This window comes from Sinocyclocheilus anshuiensis, unplaced genomic scaffold, assembly GCF_001515605.1.
Source record: "Sinocyclocheilus anshuiensis isolate Anshui unplaced genomic scaffold, SAMN03320099.WGS_v1.1 scaffold72, whole genome shotgun sequence".
NCBI classification, from domain to species: domain Eukaryota; kingdom Metazoa; phylum Chordata; class Actinopteri; order Cypriniformes; family Cyprinidae; genus Sinocyclocheilus; species Sinocyclocheilus anshuiensis.
This window is the reverse complement of record NW_015554073.1, coordinates 1234898-1252057: the sequence shown is the minus strand read 5'-3', so window position 1 is coordinate 1252057 and position 17160 is coordinate 1234898. Positions and strand designations below refer to the sequence as shown.

The following is a 17160-nucleotide window of genomic DNA, read 5'->3' as shown; positions in this document are numbered from 1 at the left end:
AATTAGCTAGTTTTTAGTAGCTTACAGTGTAGTATAATTATATATATATATTTCATATATTTATATATAATTTAATTTTTACTTTAATTGTGTAAAATGATTAAAAGTGTAAATGTTCACTGACTGTGGTGGTTTGTAATGTCATCTGTAGTCATTCAGTATCTTGCTGTGCTGTATGTCTGTTTGGCCAGTCGACAGTAATGTCAGACTGACAGTTTTTCATGTCTCTGCTCTGAGGTCCTGCAGGGATGCTGGCCATGATTCCTCTGTCTCAGTCAAAGTGGATGTGAGGTCATTTATGTATTAAGCCAAAAAGCAGGACACCCTCTTCAGTACTATTACTATTACTAATAACAGAGGTTATTCAACCTTACACCCTGCCAGAAAGGAGCTCCCTTGTGGCATTCTCTGTCTAAAAAAATATCAACAGAACTCCTTTGCCCTCCGTCTCAGGGTGAACATCTACTTATGCTTGCTGCCAAATTTATCAGACTCTAGAAGAGTAAATTTGCTGGACGAAAACTCTGAACCTGGTGTCCGTGGTTCCCTGAACCATCTGCTGCATATATTACAGCTGCATAAACCACAATCATTATACATAATTACAATTTATACTTCGTAACATGCGCACATCTGATTGTGCTCAAAGGCAGTTTGGCTCATTCCTGGTTTCAGTCTGTGTGTGGTTTGTGGCTGATTTTGAAAAAGCATAAATTGTCATGATGATGTGAGATTTGACCTCTCTGACTTGCCTCACCTGTGTAGCAGTTGTTTGAGTCAGAGCTGGGATATTTCACCTGCTATGAGACTTTATGTACTGTCATTTAACTGCTTTATGAATCATGAGTTTATAAATATGGAAATTTTGTGTTATTTAAAGATGATTTGTTTCCTTTTTCATTTATTTTTTTCTTTTAGGTGCTCAGATCGTTTTGTTTAAAATGTGTTTGCCATTTGAAGTAGTTTTTAACTGTAGATTTTGAGCAGTCTACATAATCATTGGACATATATTCATCATAAATTGACCAATCAAACCTGCCTTCCATGGCAGCATGGCATTTTTTAAGAGCTTCCAGCAAAGTCTCCCCTCCATGTCTGCCGTATTGGAATCGGTGTCAGAAAAGGTTGATGACCTGGCTTATGCACTGTGATGTCACATTCACGGTGAGCGGAGAACTCGCTGAGCATGTCAACACCATCATCCACAAAGTCCAGGCCGAGGAGCTGAAGAGGATTCGTAAGAAGGAGGCGGAAGAGAAGGAGGCTGCAGCACGGCAGGCCCAGGAAAGAGATCCTTTTCTGGGTAGGACTGAAATCCAGACCCAGGCTGCATGTGGCCTAGTGAAGGACCCTGAGCCTCAGACTACAGGCAACGACACCGGTTCACTGCTGTTCACTGAGACTTTCTCTACAGAAAGCGACCTCTCACAGGCTCCTGACACACTGAAAGAAAAGTTCAAAGTGCAAAATGGGGCCGACTCACTTTCTGTACTACAACAAAATGGATCCTGTGTTATAGAAAGAACTGAGTCCACTAAACTAAAAACATCTAGAAGCCCAGCAGATGGTGGTGAGGAGAAGAAATCTAGTAATAGTGAGAGACCTGCTGAAGGTGAGAGGATAAGGCTGCTGATTTTCCCCTCAGTTATCTGAACCTCACTGGATGACTGTGTCTAAAAAAAGAGAGCCATCATCTTTTCTTTCTTTAAAATCCACCTGGACTCTTTCAAACTGGTCTGGGTCTGTCTGATCTCTTCATCTGGCGGGAATGATCTTTGCTGCGGTCAAAATGCTGCTTCACTTTCCCTCCCTTTTATCTATACGAGAAAACTTGAACCGTCTGTGGTTGCTGACACCTTATATGTATCTCTATTTCATGCTTTTCTCCCTGTCTCTTATTCCTCTTTATGTGTAAAAAATACAGGAGATTTATTATTTATATTTTGGCTAAAATAATATGACTGTATTACCTGAATGCTTATTATGTGAGAATGTTTTAATTGTTAAACTATATCGCCCTCTAGTGTTTGTGCTGAAGATTAGAGTTGTTTTTGGTATGGCAATGTTACAGAAATGCTAAACAGGCATGAGGATATACATTATCTGTAACATAATATTTTTATTGATTTTATTGATTGAATTCCCCTAGTTTAAGAATTTAAATGATACATTATATATAGATCTTTTTTTCTATCATTTCTATCATCTTTATTACAAAAGTATATTTATCAAGTCATATTATTTCATAAGTCATTGCACATTTTCTCTTCTTTTGTTACCTTTATTTGGTGACATACCAGTGCTACAATCTATAAATAGGTTGTTGAGAAAAGGTGGAGAACATTTGACTGTGCTAAAACTTTCTCAAATGATTTCTTCTTGTGCTCAAAATTCAAGCGCATGTTCGTGTTGTTTTTAAATTGTCCCCCTTTCTTTCCTCGTTTTCTTTGTCTCAGATAAGAGCTGTGTGAATGCAGACTATCACTGCTCGTCGTCAGACAGTGATGATGAGGTGATTGGCCAGTACCAGGAGGCAGTGTCTCGATCGCAGGGTCTCCAGGGTGGTTCAGCGGGGACTAACTCACACCACCAGAAGGGCTATGGCTGGGACACACGGCAGAAATACTACCCCCTAGCGGCTGAATATGATGGCTACAGCAGCGAGGCCTCAGCAGATGATGGTAAATTTACACCTCACACAAAAAGCTGCTTTCTGTCAGCTCATGAGACATTTATGTGGGGTGAAAGTGGAGTTTAATGCTCATTGTGAAAGTGGAGAGTGATTGTTTTTTGAGGGGTTACTTTTCATTCCAAATTATGTATGCCATGGTTGAATAGGAAACTCTGTGCTAAAATGGGTTTCTAAATGTTTGGGGTTATGTTTTTGAAATAAGTTTATTCTGCTCACCAAGGCTGCATTTATTTGATCAAAAATACTAAAAAAAAAACAGTAATGTTGTGAAATACTAGTACAATTTAAAATACCTGCTTTCTGTTTTAAAATATTTTAAAATGTGAAGGGAAATCTGAATTTACTCCAGTCTTTAGTGTCACATGATCCTTCAGAAATCATTTTAATATGTTGATTTGATATTCAAGAAACATTTCTTGATTTCAATTCTTAACTTTTCTTTTACATTTACATTTAATTATTTAGCAGACACTTTTATCCAAAGCGACTTACAAATGATTATTCTTGATTATCAATGTTGAAAACAGTATTTTGTTTGGAAAGTAACTTTCATAACATTATGTTTTTAATGTCTCTTTTGATCAGTGTAATGTGCCCTGCCCTTGCTGAATAAAAGTATTGATTTCTTAATAAAAAATAAAAAAATCGCACTGACCCTAAAATTTTGAACAGTAGTGTGATGTGTAAGTATGATTTGTGTATGATATGTATGATTTGGCATCTGTGATGCCTGGCCAAAGCAAGTAGTATGGAACCCACATAAAACCATGCTTTTCCATTACATTAGATGGCGCTGCTCAACTACTTATATTCTGCTTAGGGATGTTTGTTTTTCACAGGAATTTTGGCGTCACTCAAATTTTATTTTATTTTTTTAAAGAACAGTCAGTAACAGACACTGTAGAAAAATCTGAATGAAACCTGTTTTCAATAAAAATGACTGTGGGTTGCTCTTTCTCTGGCATGAGTGATTCTTACATAGAGCAAAGGGTTTAGATCATGAGATATCAAATGAATCAGGACAGTTCTGGAAGAACACATTTTTGTGTAAGAAGCCAGAACATGCTTTTTCTCCTTTCTTATACACAAACACACTCTCTTCCACCACACATTAGTTTAACTCACACAGCTACAGTATAAAGAAAGATGAGAGAACAGAGTAAGAGAGTTTTTGGCTCTGTTCTGCTTCTCACGGAAAAGGAGATTATCATGTTATTCTGTGTTTTGGATGACGATGACGGTCTCTGCTTTTATATCCAACAGATACAGGGCTGTAAGATGATTTTTGTACTTCCAGTTGCCTATTTCAGTTGTCTGCAATTTGTGCTGGAATCATTGCAGTTACTGCCATAAACAGAGTAGAGAGATTACAGAGGGCTATGAAGAGAAAGAATGAAAATGTGTCAAAGGGAAGGGCTGTCAGAAACAAAAAAGCAGGAAGCTGGTGGATATGTCTCTCTGATTTCCCTCTCTGTTTCTGTGAACTACTGCACAGAGAGACAGATAGAGCTGCATGCTTTTCTCGTGAGCTGTTTTCCTGGAGGCAGGAGAGGCTGTAGCCTCAGGCCATCTGTATAATACATGAGCTAACACACACACATTTACATATACACTTACACACTCATATTGCTTGACTGCTCGCAAACACATAAAAAACACACACAAAATCATGCTGTGCAGACATACCGACATTCTTATATTCATACCTAACAAGTGAACTGAGTGTTTGTTAACTTGAAAATTAAGTTAACTGAGCCGTAAATGTCTTGTTACTAATCGCTCAGTGAAGTCCTGATGATACTGAATTTTATAGCTATGGCATGCATATATTCTGGCATTCTGATCAAATTGAAACATGAGAGATGTTTGACATGAGAGTTGATCAAAACATCATTGAGATATAGACACACTCTCTCATACACACAGACAGACATTTCTCTTGCTCTTGTTCATAGCCGCAGGTTGAAAATGCTGCAGTGTTTATGATCAAAGATGTCATTCAGCATTGAGGCACAGAAGGCGAGCGGACGTGCTCCTCCATCATCTTAATCATAGTGATGTTTCTTTCCTCCATCCTCATTCAAAGTGAAAAGTTTCCATCTTTTGTACTGTCATATCTTGATGCTTCTCTGTTTTCGGGTTATGAAATGTTTAAAACAAAGAAATGTTGTGATGTAAAATGAAGAAGTAATATTTCTGATTCTGCTCTATTTCTAGGTCATAAAGTAAATTTGTGACATTGATCATGTGAACTTCAGATGTTCTTGCATTCATTGAAGCACAAGATGCTCTTTGTATTATTCTTAAATCATGCTGGAGATCATGCATCAGCAGTTGGATTTACATAATCAGCTCAAGTGCATACTGTCATTAAAGCATTAATAATAATAATCATTTGAAAAGTTAAACTGCAAAAACTGTTTATTGTTTTTGTTGTTGGTAATAACTTAATAACTTGTTGTTGTTGTTGTTGTTGTTTAATTCATAATAATTATAGTTGTCGTTTAAAAATAATAAAAAAGCAGGAAGCTGGTGGATATGTCTCTCTGATTTCCCTCTCTGTTTCTGTGAACTACTGCACAGAGAGACAGATAGAGCTGCATGCTTTTCTCGTGAGCTGTTTTCCTGGAGGCAGGAGAGGCTGTAGCCTCAGGCCATCTGTATAATACATGAGCTAACACACACACATTTACATATACACTTACACACTCATATTGCTTGACTGCTCGCAAACACATAAAAAACACACACAAAATCATGCTGTACAGACATACCGACATTCTTATATTCATACATAACAAGTGAACTGAGTGTTTGTTAACTTGAAAATTAAGTTAACTGAGCCGTAAATGTCTTGTTACTAATCGCTCAGTGAAGTCCTGATGATACTGAATTTTATAGCTATGGCATGCATATATTCTGGCATTCTGATCAAATTGAAACATGAGAGATGTTTGACATGAGAGTTGATCAAAACATCATTGAGATATAGACACACTCTCTCATACACACAGACAGACATTTCTCTTGCTCTTGTTCATAGCCGCAGGTTGAAAATGCTGCAGTGTTTATGATCAAAGACGTCATTCAGCATTGAGGCACAGAAGGCGAGCGGACGTGCTCCTCCATCATCTTAATCATAGTGATGTTTCTTTCCTCCATCCTCATTCAAAGTGAAAAGTTTCCATCTTTTGTACTGTCATATCTTGATGCTTCTCTGTTTTCGGGTTATGAAATGTTTAAAACGAAGAAATGTTGTGATGTAAAATGAAGAAGTAATATTTCTGATTCTGCTCTATTTCTAGGTCATAAAGTAAATTTGTGACATTGATCATGTGAACTTCAGATGTTCTTGCATTCATTGAAGCACAAGATGCTCTTTGTATTATTCTTAAATCATGCTGGAGATCATGCATCAGCAGTTGGATTTACATAATCAGCTCAAGTGCATACTGTCATTAAAGCATTAATAATAATAATCATTTGAAAAGTTAAACTGCAAAAACTGTTTATTGTTTTTGTTGTTGGTAATAACTTAATAACTTGTTGTTGTTGTTGTTGTTGTTTAATTCATAATAATTATAGTTGTCGTTTAAAAATAATAGCAATAATTTTTATTAAAAATTGTATTATCAGCATAATCTGAAACTGGGAAATAGATTAATAATAATAATATAATAATAATAATAATTTAATCATTTTCATTACAAAATGTATTATCAGCATAATAATTTGAAAAGTTAAGCTGCAAAAACAGTTGTTGTTTTTGTTGTTAGTAATTGTTGTTGTTTATGAATAATAACAATAATTTGTCATTTTTATTACAAATTGTATTATCAGCATAATTTAAAACTGGGAAATAGATTAATAATAATAATAATGCTTTATTATCATTATTATTCTAATAACAACTATTAGCAAAAACAGTTGTTGTTTTTGTTGTTAGTAATTGTTGTTGTTTATGAATAATAACAATAATTTGTCATTTTTATTACAAATTGTATTATCAGCATAATTTAAAACTGGGAAATAGATTAATAATAATAATAATAATGCTTTATTATCATTATTATTCTAATAACAACTATTATTGTTGTTGTTATTATTATTACAGTTTTCGATTATTATCCTAATATTCCAATTAGTAACAAAAGTTATTATATTAAATGAGAAATAATAAAAAATATTATTACTGAGAACTAACATCTAGGACGTGAGGGAGTTTAGAGAAAGGGGATAACTAATCCCCCACTTGAAAATTCACAGCATCAGCAATGTCTCTTCCCAATAGTCAGAACCAGTTACCCCAGCCACACTCCAACAGAAGCGTGTGCGTGTGTGTGAGAAAGAGAGAGAGAATGCGCTGTATTTATGAGATCGCTAAATCTTCCTGTCCTGACCAGCAGCATGTTACTATGGCAACAGCCACTTGGTTCATTCTCTTTACAGAGCAGTTTAACTTGTAGAGTGAATGCAGGTAAATCAGGCCACGTTTTGCCATTCATCTCAATTTCAGAGTCTCACAGAGCCGCTAGAAGCATCAGCATATCCCCTAAATTTCTTCATTTTCTGCATTTGAAATGCTGAAACACACTGATTTGTTTAATTTAATCATACGCATACACATGCACAGTGATTTGTAGCTCTTGGAGGACAACTGAATGATTTATGAAGATGCAGGTGTAAGGGATATTCTTACTAAAAGGTCAGGTTTTGACCTTTTCTTGAAATGAGCTTAGGGTTACAGAGCTATGAATGCCATATAACAAGTTGCATCATAAATTACAAGCCTAATAGATACTGTTCTGGTCTCCTAAAAACACAAAGGCTGCAGCTTCAGTCTCATGTCAGAATGAATTATATTGAGTTACTGAGATTACAATCCTGCTTCATTCTGCCCTTGTGCAGAGTTACTTTCACTCCAAGTAATGCACTTTTGAAAAAATTAAAGATGCTATCTGCCATTTCACATTACACTTTTTTGCTTTTTCATATTGCTTGAGAACATTGAGCTAAATGGCACTAAATGCATCTCTCTCACTTTGCTCCACATCAGTAAACTGTATCCAGCGGATGAGACGGACTCCACCATTGGATGAGCTGCAGCCTCCACCCTATCAGGATGAGGATGGGTCACCACGCATGTCGTGCACACCGTCTGACCTGGGCGATGCCAAATGTGACCTTTCCCAGGGGAGCGAGAGCCCCAGACACAGCTATGAAAAATGTCCAAGTGAGGTCAGCGGAGCACAGGAAACAGAGAGTTTCCTTAAGGGCTATGAAGAAGATGTACCCAGTGACAGCACTGCTGTACTCAGCCCAGAGGTGTGTGTTTCAGCAAAACAATCTGTATATGCAAAAATCACTTACTGCAAAGATGAAAGTTCCTCGTTACCAGGGGTAGAAATGAACATATGTACAGTGCCTTGCGAAAGTATTCAACCCCCTTCATTTTTTTCACGTTTTGTTGTGTTGCAACCTTGTTAAACTGCTTTAAATTAGTTTTTTTTCCACATCAGTCTACACTCCATACACCATAATGACAAAGCAAAGAACAGGTTTTTAACATCTTTGCGAATTTATTAAAGATATAAAACGTAAATGATTCCATTGCATTAGTATTCATACCCTTATCTGGGACAGTTGAAATTTGGCTCAGGAGCATTCATTTTGCTTGTAAATGTTACCACACTTTGAGTGAAGTTAACCTGTGGCAAATTCAATTGAATGGGTATGATTTGGAAAGGCACACATGTCTTAAAAGGTCTAACAGCTGAAAATGCATATCAGAGCAAAAACCAAGCCCTGAGGTAAAAAAAAATATATATATAAACTGCCTGTAGAGCTCAGAGACAGGATTGCATCAAACCACACATCTGGGATTTTGTTATGTTGCAGCCTTATGTTAAACTGCTTTAAATGACTTTTTCTCCCACATCAATCTACACTCCATACACCATAATGGCAAAGCAAATAACAGTTTTAAAGATAAAAAACTTAAAATGATTCCATTGCATAAGTATTCATACCCTTATCTGGGACAGTTGAAATTTAGCTCAGGAGCATTCATATCGCTTGTAGTCCTCAAAAACAGGACTGCATCAAGCCACACATCTGGGGAAGAGTTCAGAAAAAAATTCTGCTACATTGAAGGTTTGCAGAAGCATGTATTCTCCATTACTCGTAGTGGAAGAAGTTTGAAACAACCAGGACTCTTCCTAGAGCTGGCCTTCTGGCCAAACTGAGCAACTGATGGAGAAGGGCTTTGGTTAGTGTGGTGACCAAGAACCTGTTGGTCACTCTAGTTGAGCTCCATGATCATATGTGGAGATAGGAGAAACCTACAGAAGGACAAACATCACTGCAAAACTCCACCGATCTGGGCTTTATGGCGGTGTGGCCAAACTCAATCCTCTTCTCAGTGAAGATGCAAAAACGCACCTAAAGGACCCTCTGACGCTGAGAAACAAGATTCTCTGGTCTGATGAAGCTCAATTCCAAGCATCATCGTGTTTGAAGGAAACCAGGCACTGTTCATCACCTGCAGAGTAGCATCCCAAAAGTGTGCTGGTAGCAGCCTCATGCTGAGGGGCTGTTTTTCAGTGGCAGGGACTGAGGGACTCGTCAAGAGTAGAAGAAAAGCTCAATGCACCAAAATATTGAGATAGCCTTAATGAAAACCTAGTCCAGAGCATTCAGAACCTCTGACTGGGCAGAAGGTTTGCCTTCCAACAAGACAATGACCCTATGCGCACAGCAAGAGTGGCTTATAGACAACTGTGTGAATGTCCTTGAGTGGCCCAGCCACAGCCTGAGCTTGAACCCAATCAAACATTTCTGGAGAAACCTGAAAATGTGCATCTGTCCCCATCCAACCTGACCGAGCTTGAGAAGGGAAGAGATGAGACAAATTTCATTACACCAAATACACAAAATAATGTTCTTTTTAGCAACATCATATGACCCCTTTAATGAAAACCCAGTCCAGAGCATTCAGAACCTCAGACTGGGCAGAAGGTTCACCTTCCAACAGAACAATGACCCTAAGCACACAGCAAGAGTGGCTTATAGACAACTGTGTGAATGTCCTTGAGTGGCCCAGCCACAGCCTGAGCTTGAGATGTGCGTCTGCCCCCCTCCAACCTAACAGAGCTTGAGAGGTGAACAGGTGAGGTGAAGAATGACAGATAATTGCCAAATGCTGATGTGCAAAGCTTAACGCATCATACCCAAAAATACTTGAGGCTGTAAAGGTGCTTTAGCTAAGTACCGAGTTGCAATGTACTTTTCATTTTTTTTATTTATTTTTTTTATATAAATTTACAAAGTTGTGACAGTTCTGTTTTTGCTTTGTCATTATGGTGTATGGAGTGTAGATTAATGTGGAATAAAAAGTAATTGAAAGCAGTTTAACATAAGGCTGCAACATAAAATGTGAAAAAAATTAAGGGGTTTGAATACTTTCGCAAGGCACTGTATGTTCATTACCCAGCGGTATAAATGAACACATATATGTATGAATTTTAAATAAAAGAAATAAATATATATATATATATATATAGTGTGTGTTCTCTTTTTTTGACAGATATGAGGGTGAGTAATGGTGAACAGATTTTCAAATGATCTGTGTATTTGGACTGAGCAAATTTAGATATGTAAATGGTGATTCTCTGTTCTCTGCCACAGTGATATGGGCTAAATTCATTGTTACAAATTCATTGTTACACCTGGAAACTGAAATATCAAAGATACAATCCTTTTTTGTAAGCTATATTCAAAATTCCCTCAACCCCCTCAATTTAAAAAGACAGTCATTTAAAAACCTTCAAACTGTTTTATAGTGAGAAGCTCATTTTGATTGGTCTTTATTAGTTTAGTTTACCTCTCAGTTTTTAGGGCATTGCTGTCACGTGTAATTAGCTAAAGTACTTTAATGGTTTCATTACCTTGACATCACATGCATACAAACACAGATGCATGCACTAACGGCTTCATAATTTAATATGCATGTGCTGTAGACACCTCCGTAATAATTGATATGTTTACAGCAGTGTGATGCAGCACTGAACGTACTGAGCCACATCCTCTGTCTAACTTTGATATATGAATGGTAGCAATAAAAATCCTAGCCATCAGTCATTGAAAATATCTTCATCCATCATGGAATTTGTCATAACTGTCTGTTTTTAGTATTAAAGCGGTCATATAAGAGCTCATATAAATGTAAACTCCTGCACAGGTACCATATTAATCTACTTACCATGCACTACCTGGAGTCTCAGATGGTAACTGTTACTCCCTCTACATCTCTTCCTTTTTCTGTCAATCATCTCTGTAGGATCTGTCTGCACGTGGATCGGCGGCTCAGCTTCCCAAAGGTTATGACCCTGAGCCTCTCACTCAATATGGAACTCTCGACGTCATCTTCGACTACGATTCGTCTGACCAGCGTCTGTCCGTCACGATAACGGCGCTGACGGACATTCCTTCTCTCAAACACACGGGTAACATCTCCTGGCAGGTGCATCTGGTGCTGCTGCCCACCAAAAAACAGAGGGCCAAAACCATTGTCCAGCGTGGCCCCTGCCCCGTCTTCACAGAGACATTTCACTTCAGCCATATCGAGTCGGAGATGATCGGGAACTACGCCGTCCGGTTCCGCTTGTACAGCATCCGCAGGATGAAGAAGGAGAAGGCTCTCGGAGAGAAGGTGTTCTACCTCACCAAACTCAACCTGCAGGGCAAGATGTCGGTCCCCATCGTACTGGACCCCTGCTGCAACATACCTGTGAGGGTGATAAAATGTGAAAAACATGAATGTTTTTTCATGACAAATTATCAGCATAATGCACAAAAAGATATTAAAAATTAAATGTATATTTATACATCTATAGATGTATACAGCTAGATAGATAGATAGATAGATAGATATTTTTTAGATAAATTATATATACTACTGTTCAAAACTTTGGGGTATTTATTTATTTATTTTTTATATATTTATTTTTTTTAAAGAAATTAATTCTTTTGTTCAGCAATGATGCATTCAATTTATCAAAAGTGACACTAAAAACAAATATTATAATGTTACACATGATTTATATTTTAAATAAATGCTGGTTTTTTTAATTACTTTTCAGTAATCAAATAGTACTGAAAAAATGTGTCATGGTTTCAAATAATAATCAGGACAACTGTTTGACTGATAATATTTTTATTATGAACATTGATAAGGAGAAGAAATTACTCTTGAGCACCAAAACAGCATCTTAAAATGATTTTTTGATGGATCATGTGACACTGAAAACTGGAAAAATGACTAATGAAAATTCAGCTTTGCCAAATATATAAATATATATATATACACACACACACAATATTACTGTATATTGAAGTGTGTATATATACTGTATATACAGTATATATATAGAGAGAGAGATACATACATATTGTGTGTGTGTGTATATATATATATTTATATATTTGGCAAAGCTGAATTTTCATTAGTCATTTTTCCAGTTTTCAGTGTCACATGATCCATCAAAAAATCATTTTAAGATGCTGTTTTGGTGCTCAAGAGTAATTTCTTCTCCTTATCAATGTTCATAATAAAAATATTATCAGTCAAACAGTTGTCCTGATTATTATTTGAAACCATGACACATTTTTTCAGTACTATTTGATTACTGAAAAGTAAAAACTTTTATTTTGGATGTGATTAATCACGATTAATCTTTTGACAACACTAATATATATAAATTATAATTATATATATAAATAATTATATATTATTAAAATGAAAAGTTAACCAAAGATTTTGTGTGTGTCCCAGGGCAGTGACTCTCAGGCAAGCGTGTCAGACGTATCGTGCAGCGAGACGGCCTCGTCGTTCCCATCTGCTGGTCAGGGGTCGGCTCCTGAGATCCTGCTGGGGCTTGTGTACAACGCCACTACAGGACGTCTCTCTGTGGAGGTCATCAAAGGAAGCCACTTTAAAAACCTGCCAGCAAATAAACCTCCCAGTGAGTCCAAAAGCTGTTTAACATGATTGCTTTAGATAGCCATTCCATAGCCATCAGATCAGTATTGCATTTGCTGTATCATCTTACATAAGGTTTGTAGGATCAAATAGTGTCATCTCTCACCTTTGACCCCAAAGGTGCTTCCTCTTTCTTTCCCTCTCCATAATTTTCTGTCACCCTTCTGATAAATGACCTCCTAACCTTCCCAAAGTTTCCGTCACACTTCAGTCAAAGAGCACAATATAAGAGCCTTCAGAAAGCACTCATAACCGCTCATAAATACCATCATGTCATGAAACAACATTCACCCTATGGTTTCAGATAGCGTTATGAAACGTGATGAAGGCTGCATGTTTCACTTATGCATTGGCCCTTAACCTGAAGTGATGCTGTGTGCTTTATGAACACGTTACATCTGACCTAATGTGATGTCATTGGACCTTCAGACCTTCTGACCTGCTCTTTTTCTCCTGCTGTTGTTGATATTCTCTCTCTTTCTCCCTGATGTCTGCCCATCCCCTCTGCTCTTGCTGTCACTCCTCTCCTGTTGTCAGACAGTTTGTTCTGTTGTCTAAAGCACTTGATAGGTGGGCAGGTGTACATAATCCGAGGTGAGTTTTCTGTGGCTACCTTTATCAATATCGGATGCTGTTCATCCATCTTTCTGTTTTCACGCTTCCTCTCTTCATTATCGATCCTTGGTGTTAGACTGGCGAACACTTCTACATGGATGCTGAAGGTTTGAGCACAAATTAGTGTAAAACTCGATACAGAAGGAAGATTCAGAAAACATTTGATATATGTTATCCATTCAGTCTTCATCCATGGAGAAGGTTAAAACGCTGTTATTTTAGACGTTATGTTGGATGGTTATTTTCTGTCCTTTATAGTGATGTTTGCATGCGTCCCGTAACCATGTGTCTTTTTTTCTTTAATGTTTGGGTTTTTTTCAATACATTTACTAGATCATTTGCTTGGATCATTTGAATATTTCAGTCGTGTGACTGTTAGTTGTCAGAAAGATGTAGAAATCTTTGTAGACTTGTTGCCATGTGAGCGGCTCTTCTGTGTTTGGAGACTGTGGAAAATGTGAGAATTTTTTTTAACAAAATATATTTTTGGGGCTCTCACTGCTAACTTAAGATATTAATTAAATATGTTTAAAACACTTTTTTTATTTTTCCTGATTCCTTTTTCTTTTTCAGTTATTATTATCATTATTATTCAATTTAATACATATTTATTATTATATTTATTTGAATAATAATCTAATAATAATAATGTGATATTTTAATATTTTGCTTTGGATTTATTTCAGTGACAACAATTATGTAAATAGTTTGTGATCTTTCGATCTTGCTTCATTAAAATTATTTTTTTATGAAATATAACTTTAAAATGGCTTTAAAATATATAATAGCTTTAATATTTTGGGTAGGAGATGCATTGCATGGGCATCGTCATATTTGGGATACAAAAACTGCAAAAAGGAAAATGCTGCTGTACATATATACAGTAGATATATGTACAATCCTTAGGATTGCACATATGTACAATGTGCAATCCTAGTGCAAAAATATGAAAGTAATTGTCTATAAATAACTTTAGCAATTCAAATGACCAGAATTTTAGGCAATGGGACATAGTGTAGACTACTAGAAGTTGATTTCTATGGCTGTGACGGAAGTGTTCAGATTTCTGCATAACTGCATCACAGAGTCTAATCAGCCCTCTTAACTGTTAATGAAATCCTTTCACATTCAGCTTGAGGAGCTGGAGATGATTTCCTCAGTGTCAGGTATGAGTCTTTGTTCCCATCTCTGAAATCAGCGCTTCTTTAGCTCGGCTCTTCTATAAGTTGGAAAAATAGAGGAGAGTGAGGGCTTTCTTGAAAACGCAGCAGGATAACTCCACAGGAAGCCCGCACTCGATGACTCGTGGAACAGAAGCAAAGACACAGAGAATACCAACGTCTGTTGTATTGTAGTGTATTCAGGCAGGCCAGCAGAAAGCACGCTCAGAGGAGTTCAACTGCGCTCTGAATTAAACCTCGAGCTACTGCAGAGTCTGCTCTCAATGCATCTGTAGAGTCACAGTTCAAAAGGTTCTGAAAGGAGAAGACAGGGGAGTGATGCGACTCAATTATTAATCAGTGAGCATTGATTCGTGCCGAGCGTTAATGCAAAAAAGAAACTGAATAGCCCATTTTCAGCCAATAAATTTCATCCTGTATTAATGAATGGAATAATCAATTGCTTTTGAGATAAATTGAGAGACTGAAGCATTGCCATGTTGGAACTGTAGTGTTGAAAACCTCCATGCTGGCAGAGGAACTGCACCACAATGTTATATCCTGTTACTTAATTTAACGTCCCAACTTCCGAACCTACAATTCTTGTAATAGTATTATCTTTTTCTAATTTATTTCTCCCAGCTCAAAACCTATTGTTTATTATATTGTATTTTTGATTTTCCATTTTTCAAATGTGTATTTTTGTCTTTGTGTGTAGTTTTGCAGTAAAAAAAAAAAGCCTTAAACAAGATATATTTATTTTATATAACTGTTTTTTTTTATCTTGTCACTAATAGCTTTTTTCTTGTTTTTAAGAATAAATCTAACAAGACTCTGTGAGATTTACCATTAAAAAAATCCCAATCGGGTAAAAATAAATAATTGCATATATTATATTATATTATATTATATTACTATATTAGAATATACTTTATTGTCCCATTTCTGGAAAATTCATCTTGGACAACCATGACATGGCCAGTACATAACATTAAACTCACATATCACAGAACAACAACAATAAATTACACATAACCTAATATATTAAAAAGCTACAGTATGCCAAACAAACCCCTCATTTTTGCAATTCTCTGTTATATAATTTAACAGCAGTTGGCACAAAATAATTTTTACCATATCTTATCAAACTCTCAAAAACAGACTGATAGAACAGAAATAAAATCCATTGATTTACCCCAAATTCTTTTAACTTTCGCAAAAAAATATAACCTCTGCTGCAGTCTTTTATATATTATATTATATTATATTATATTTATTTTCTTTCTTAATAGACTTAATATTGTAGACTTAATATATAAATAAAAAAATATTTGAATATTTAAAAGACATTTTTACTGGAAAACAAAATCAAAATCCTGATTAGGAAAATGTTTGTAAGGAAGTGCTAAGGAAAGTCATTTCAAATTTCTCATGATCAAATCAAGTTTAGTCTTCTTGACTAATCTGATCCTAAATGTTCTCTGATTGACATCCTGTTTCAGACACGTACGTAAAGCTGACTCTACTGAACTCAATGGGTCAAGAGATGTCCAAGTGCAAGACGTCCATTTGCCGAGGCCAACCCAACCCCACCTACAAGGAGACCTTTGTGTTCCAAGTAGCTCTGTTCCAGCTCTCCGACGTCACGCTCATCCTGTCGGTCTACAACAAGCGCAGCATGAAACGGAAGGAGATGATTGGCTGGATCTCTCTGGGGCTGAACAGCTCTGGGGAGGAGGAGCTGACACACTGGACACAGATGAAGGAATCGAAGGGACAACAGGTGTGTCGATGGCACAGTCTTTTGGAGTCCTAGAATGTCAACAAGTGATGTCAATGATGTGTGTAATGGCGTGGGTGACAGAGAGCAGGTCATGCCCTCGAACGGCCCCAAGATGACAGAGCTGGCCCTCACTGCAGTGCATTATGAGAAATGCGAGTAGTTCTGGGGATGTAATCTGCTCTCCTTCCCAATGCACTGTGGGAAACAGGTTAGAGAAAATGGTGAGAACAGGGTTAGAGATGCCACACCGTTAATGGAGGAAACGCTATTGAGACAGACTTTTATGTTTATTTCGATATTTATTTGTATATTTTTTGACTTGATGTTTCTATTTTGTTCAGCTTAATATGGGGTTATGGTGTTTAAGGCACAGTAAGAGAGAAAGAATAATTGAATATATGTGTGAGATCCAGACGTGAAAGATCTACAGAGATGAGACGAGTTCAAATATCTTAGCTCAGATTATAACTGGTGTCCTAAGATTACTTTACTCAGACCTACCAAAGTTGTACAGGGGTACAATTACTGTCAGGTTGACTAGATGCCATTCTGAGGCATTTTAATGGAAACTCTGACAGATGTCTGGGTTTCTCAACATGTGATCAGATTTTCTAGATTGTGTTCTTATTTAGTTCAGGATTTAGTTAATTCCACTTTGAAATGTACTATACAGTAAGATGGCCAATCCAGACTTCACCACACATAGCCTGTCATCCAGTGTTATGTGTCCGCTATTTTATTCCCCTCATTCTGAATTTAATACTTGGATCAGAAACACCACAAAACAAACAGAATTTTTTTTTTTATTTCATTCTCAATATAACATTAACAGCCAATAAGGCTAGAACTTTTGTTTTAACTATACTTTTCT

At 36.6% G+C, this 17160-nt stretch overlaps 1 protein-coding gene across 1 annotated transcript in view; it reads left to right on the top strand.

Moving 5' to 3' along the window:
• Window positions 1-17160, top strand: part of LOC107668771 (synaptotagmin-14-like) — a 60744-nt gene extending 43584 nt beyond the window's left edge. The window contains exons 6-10 of the mRNA XM_016460752.1: window positions 7749-8017; window positions 11031-11480; window positions 12525-12714; window positions 13269-13325; window positions 16009-17160. Coding sequence (XP_016316238.1) covers window positions 7749-8017; window positions 11031-11480; window positions 12525-12714; window positions 13269-13325; window positions 16009-16322 — 1280 coding nt within the window. The 3' untranslated portion in view covers window positions 16323-17160. The remainder of the gene's footprint in view (window positions 1-7748; window positions 8018-11030; window positions 11481-12524; window positions 12715-13268; window positions 13326-16008) is intronic.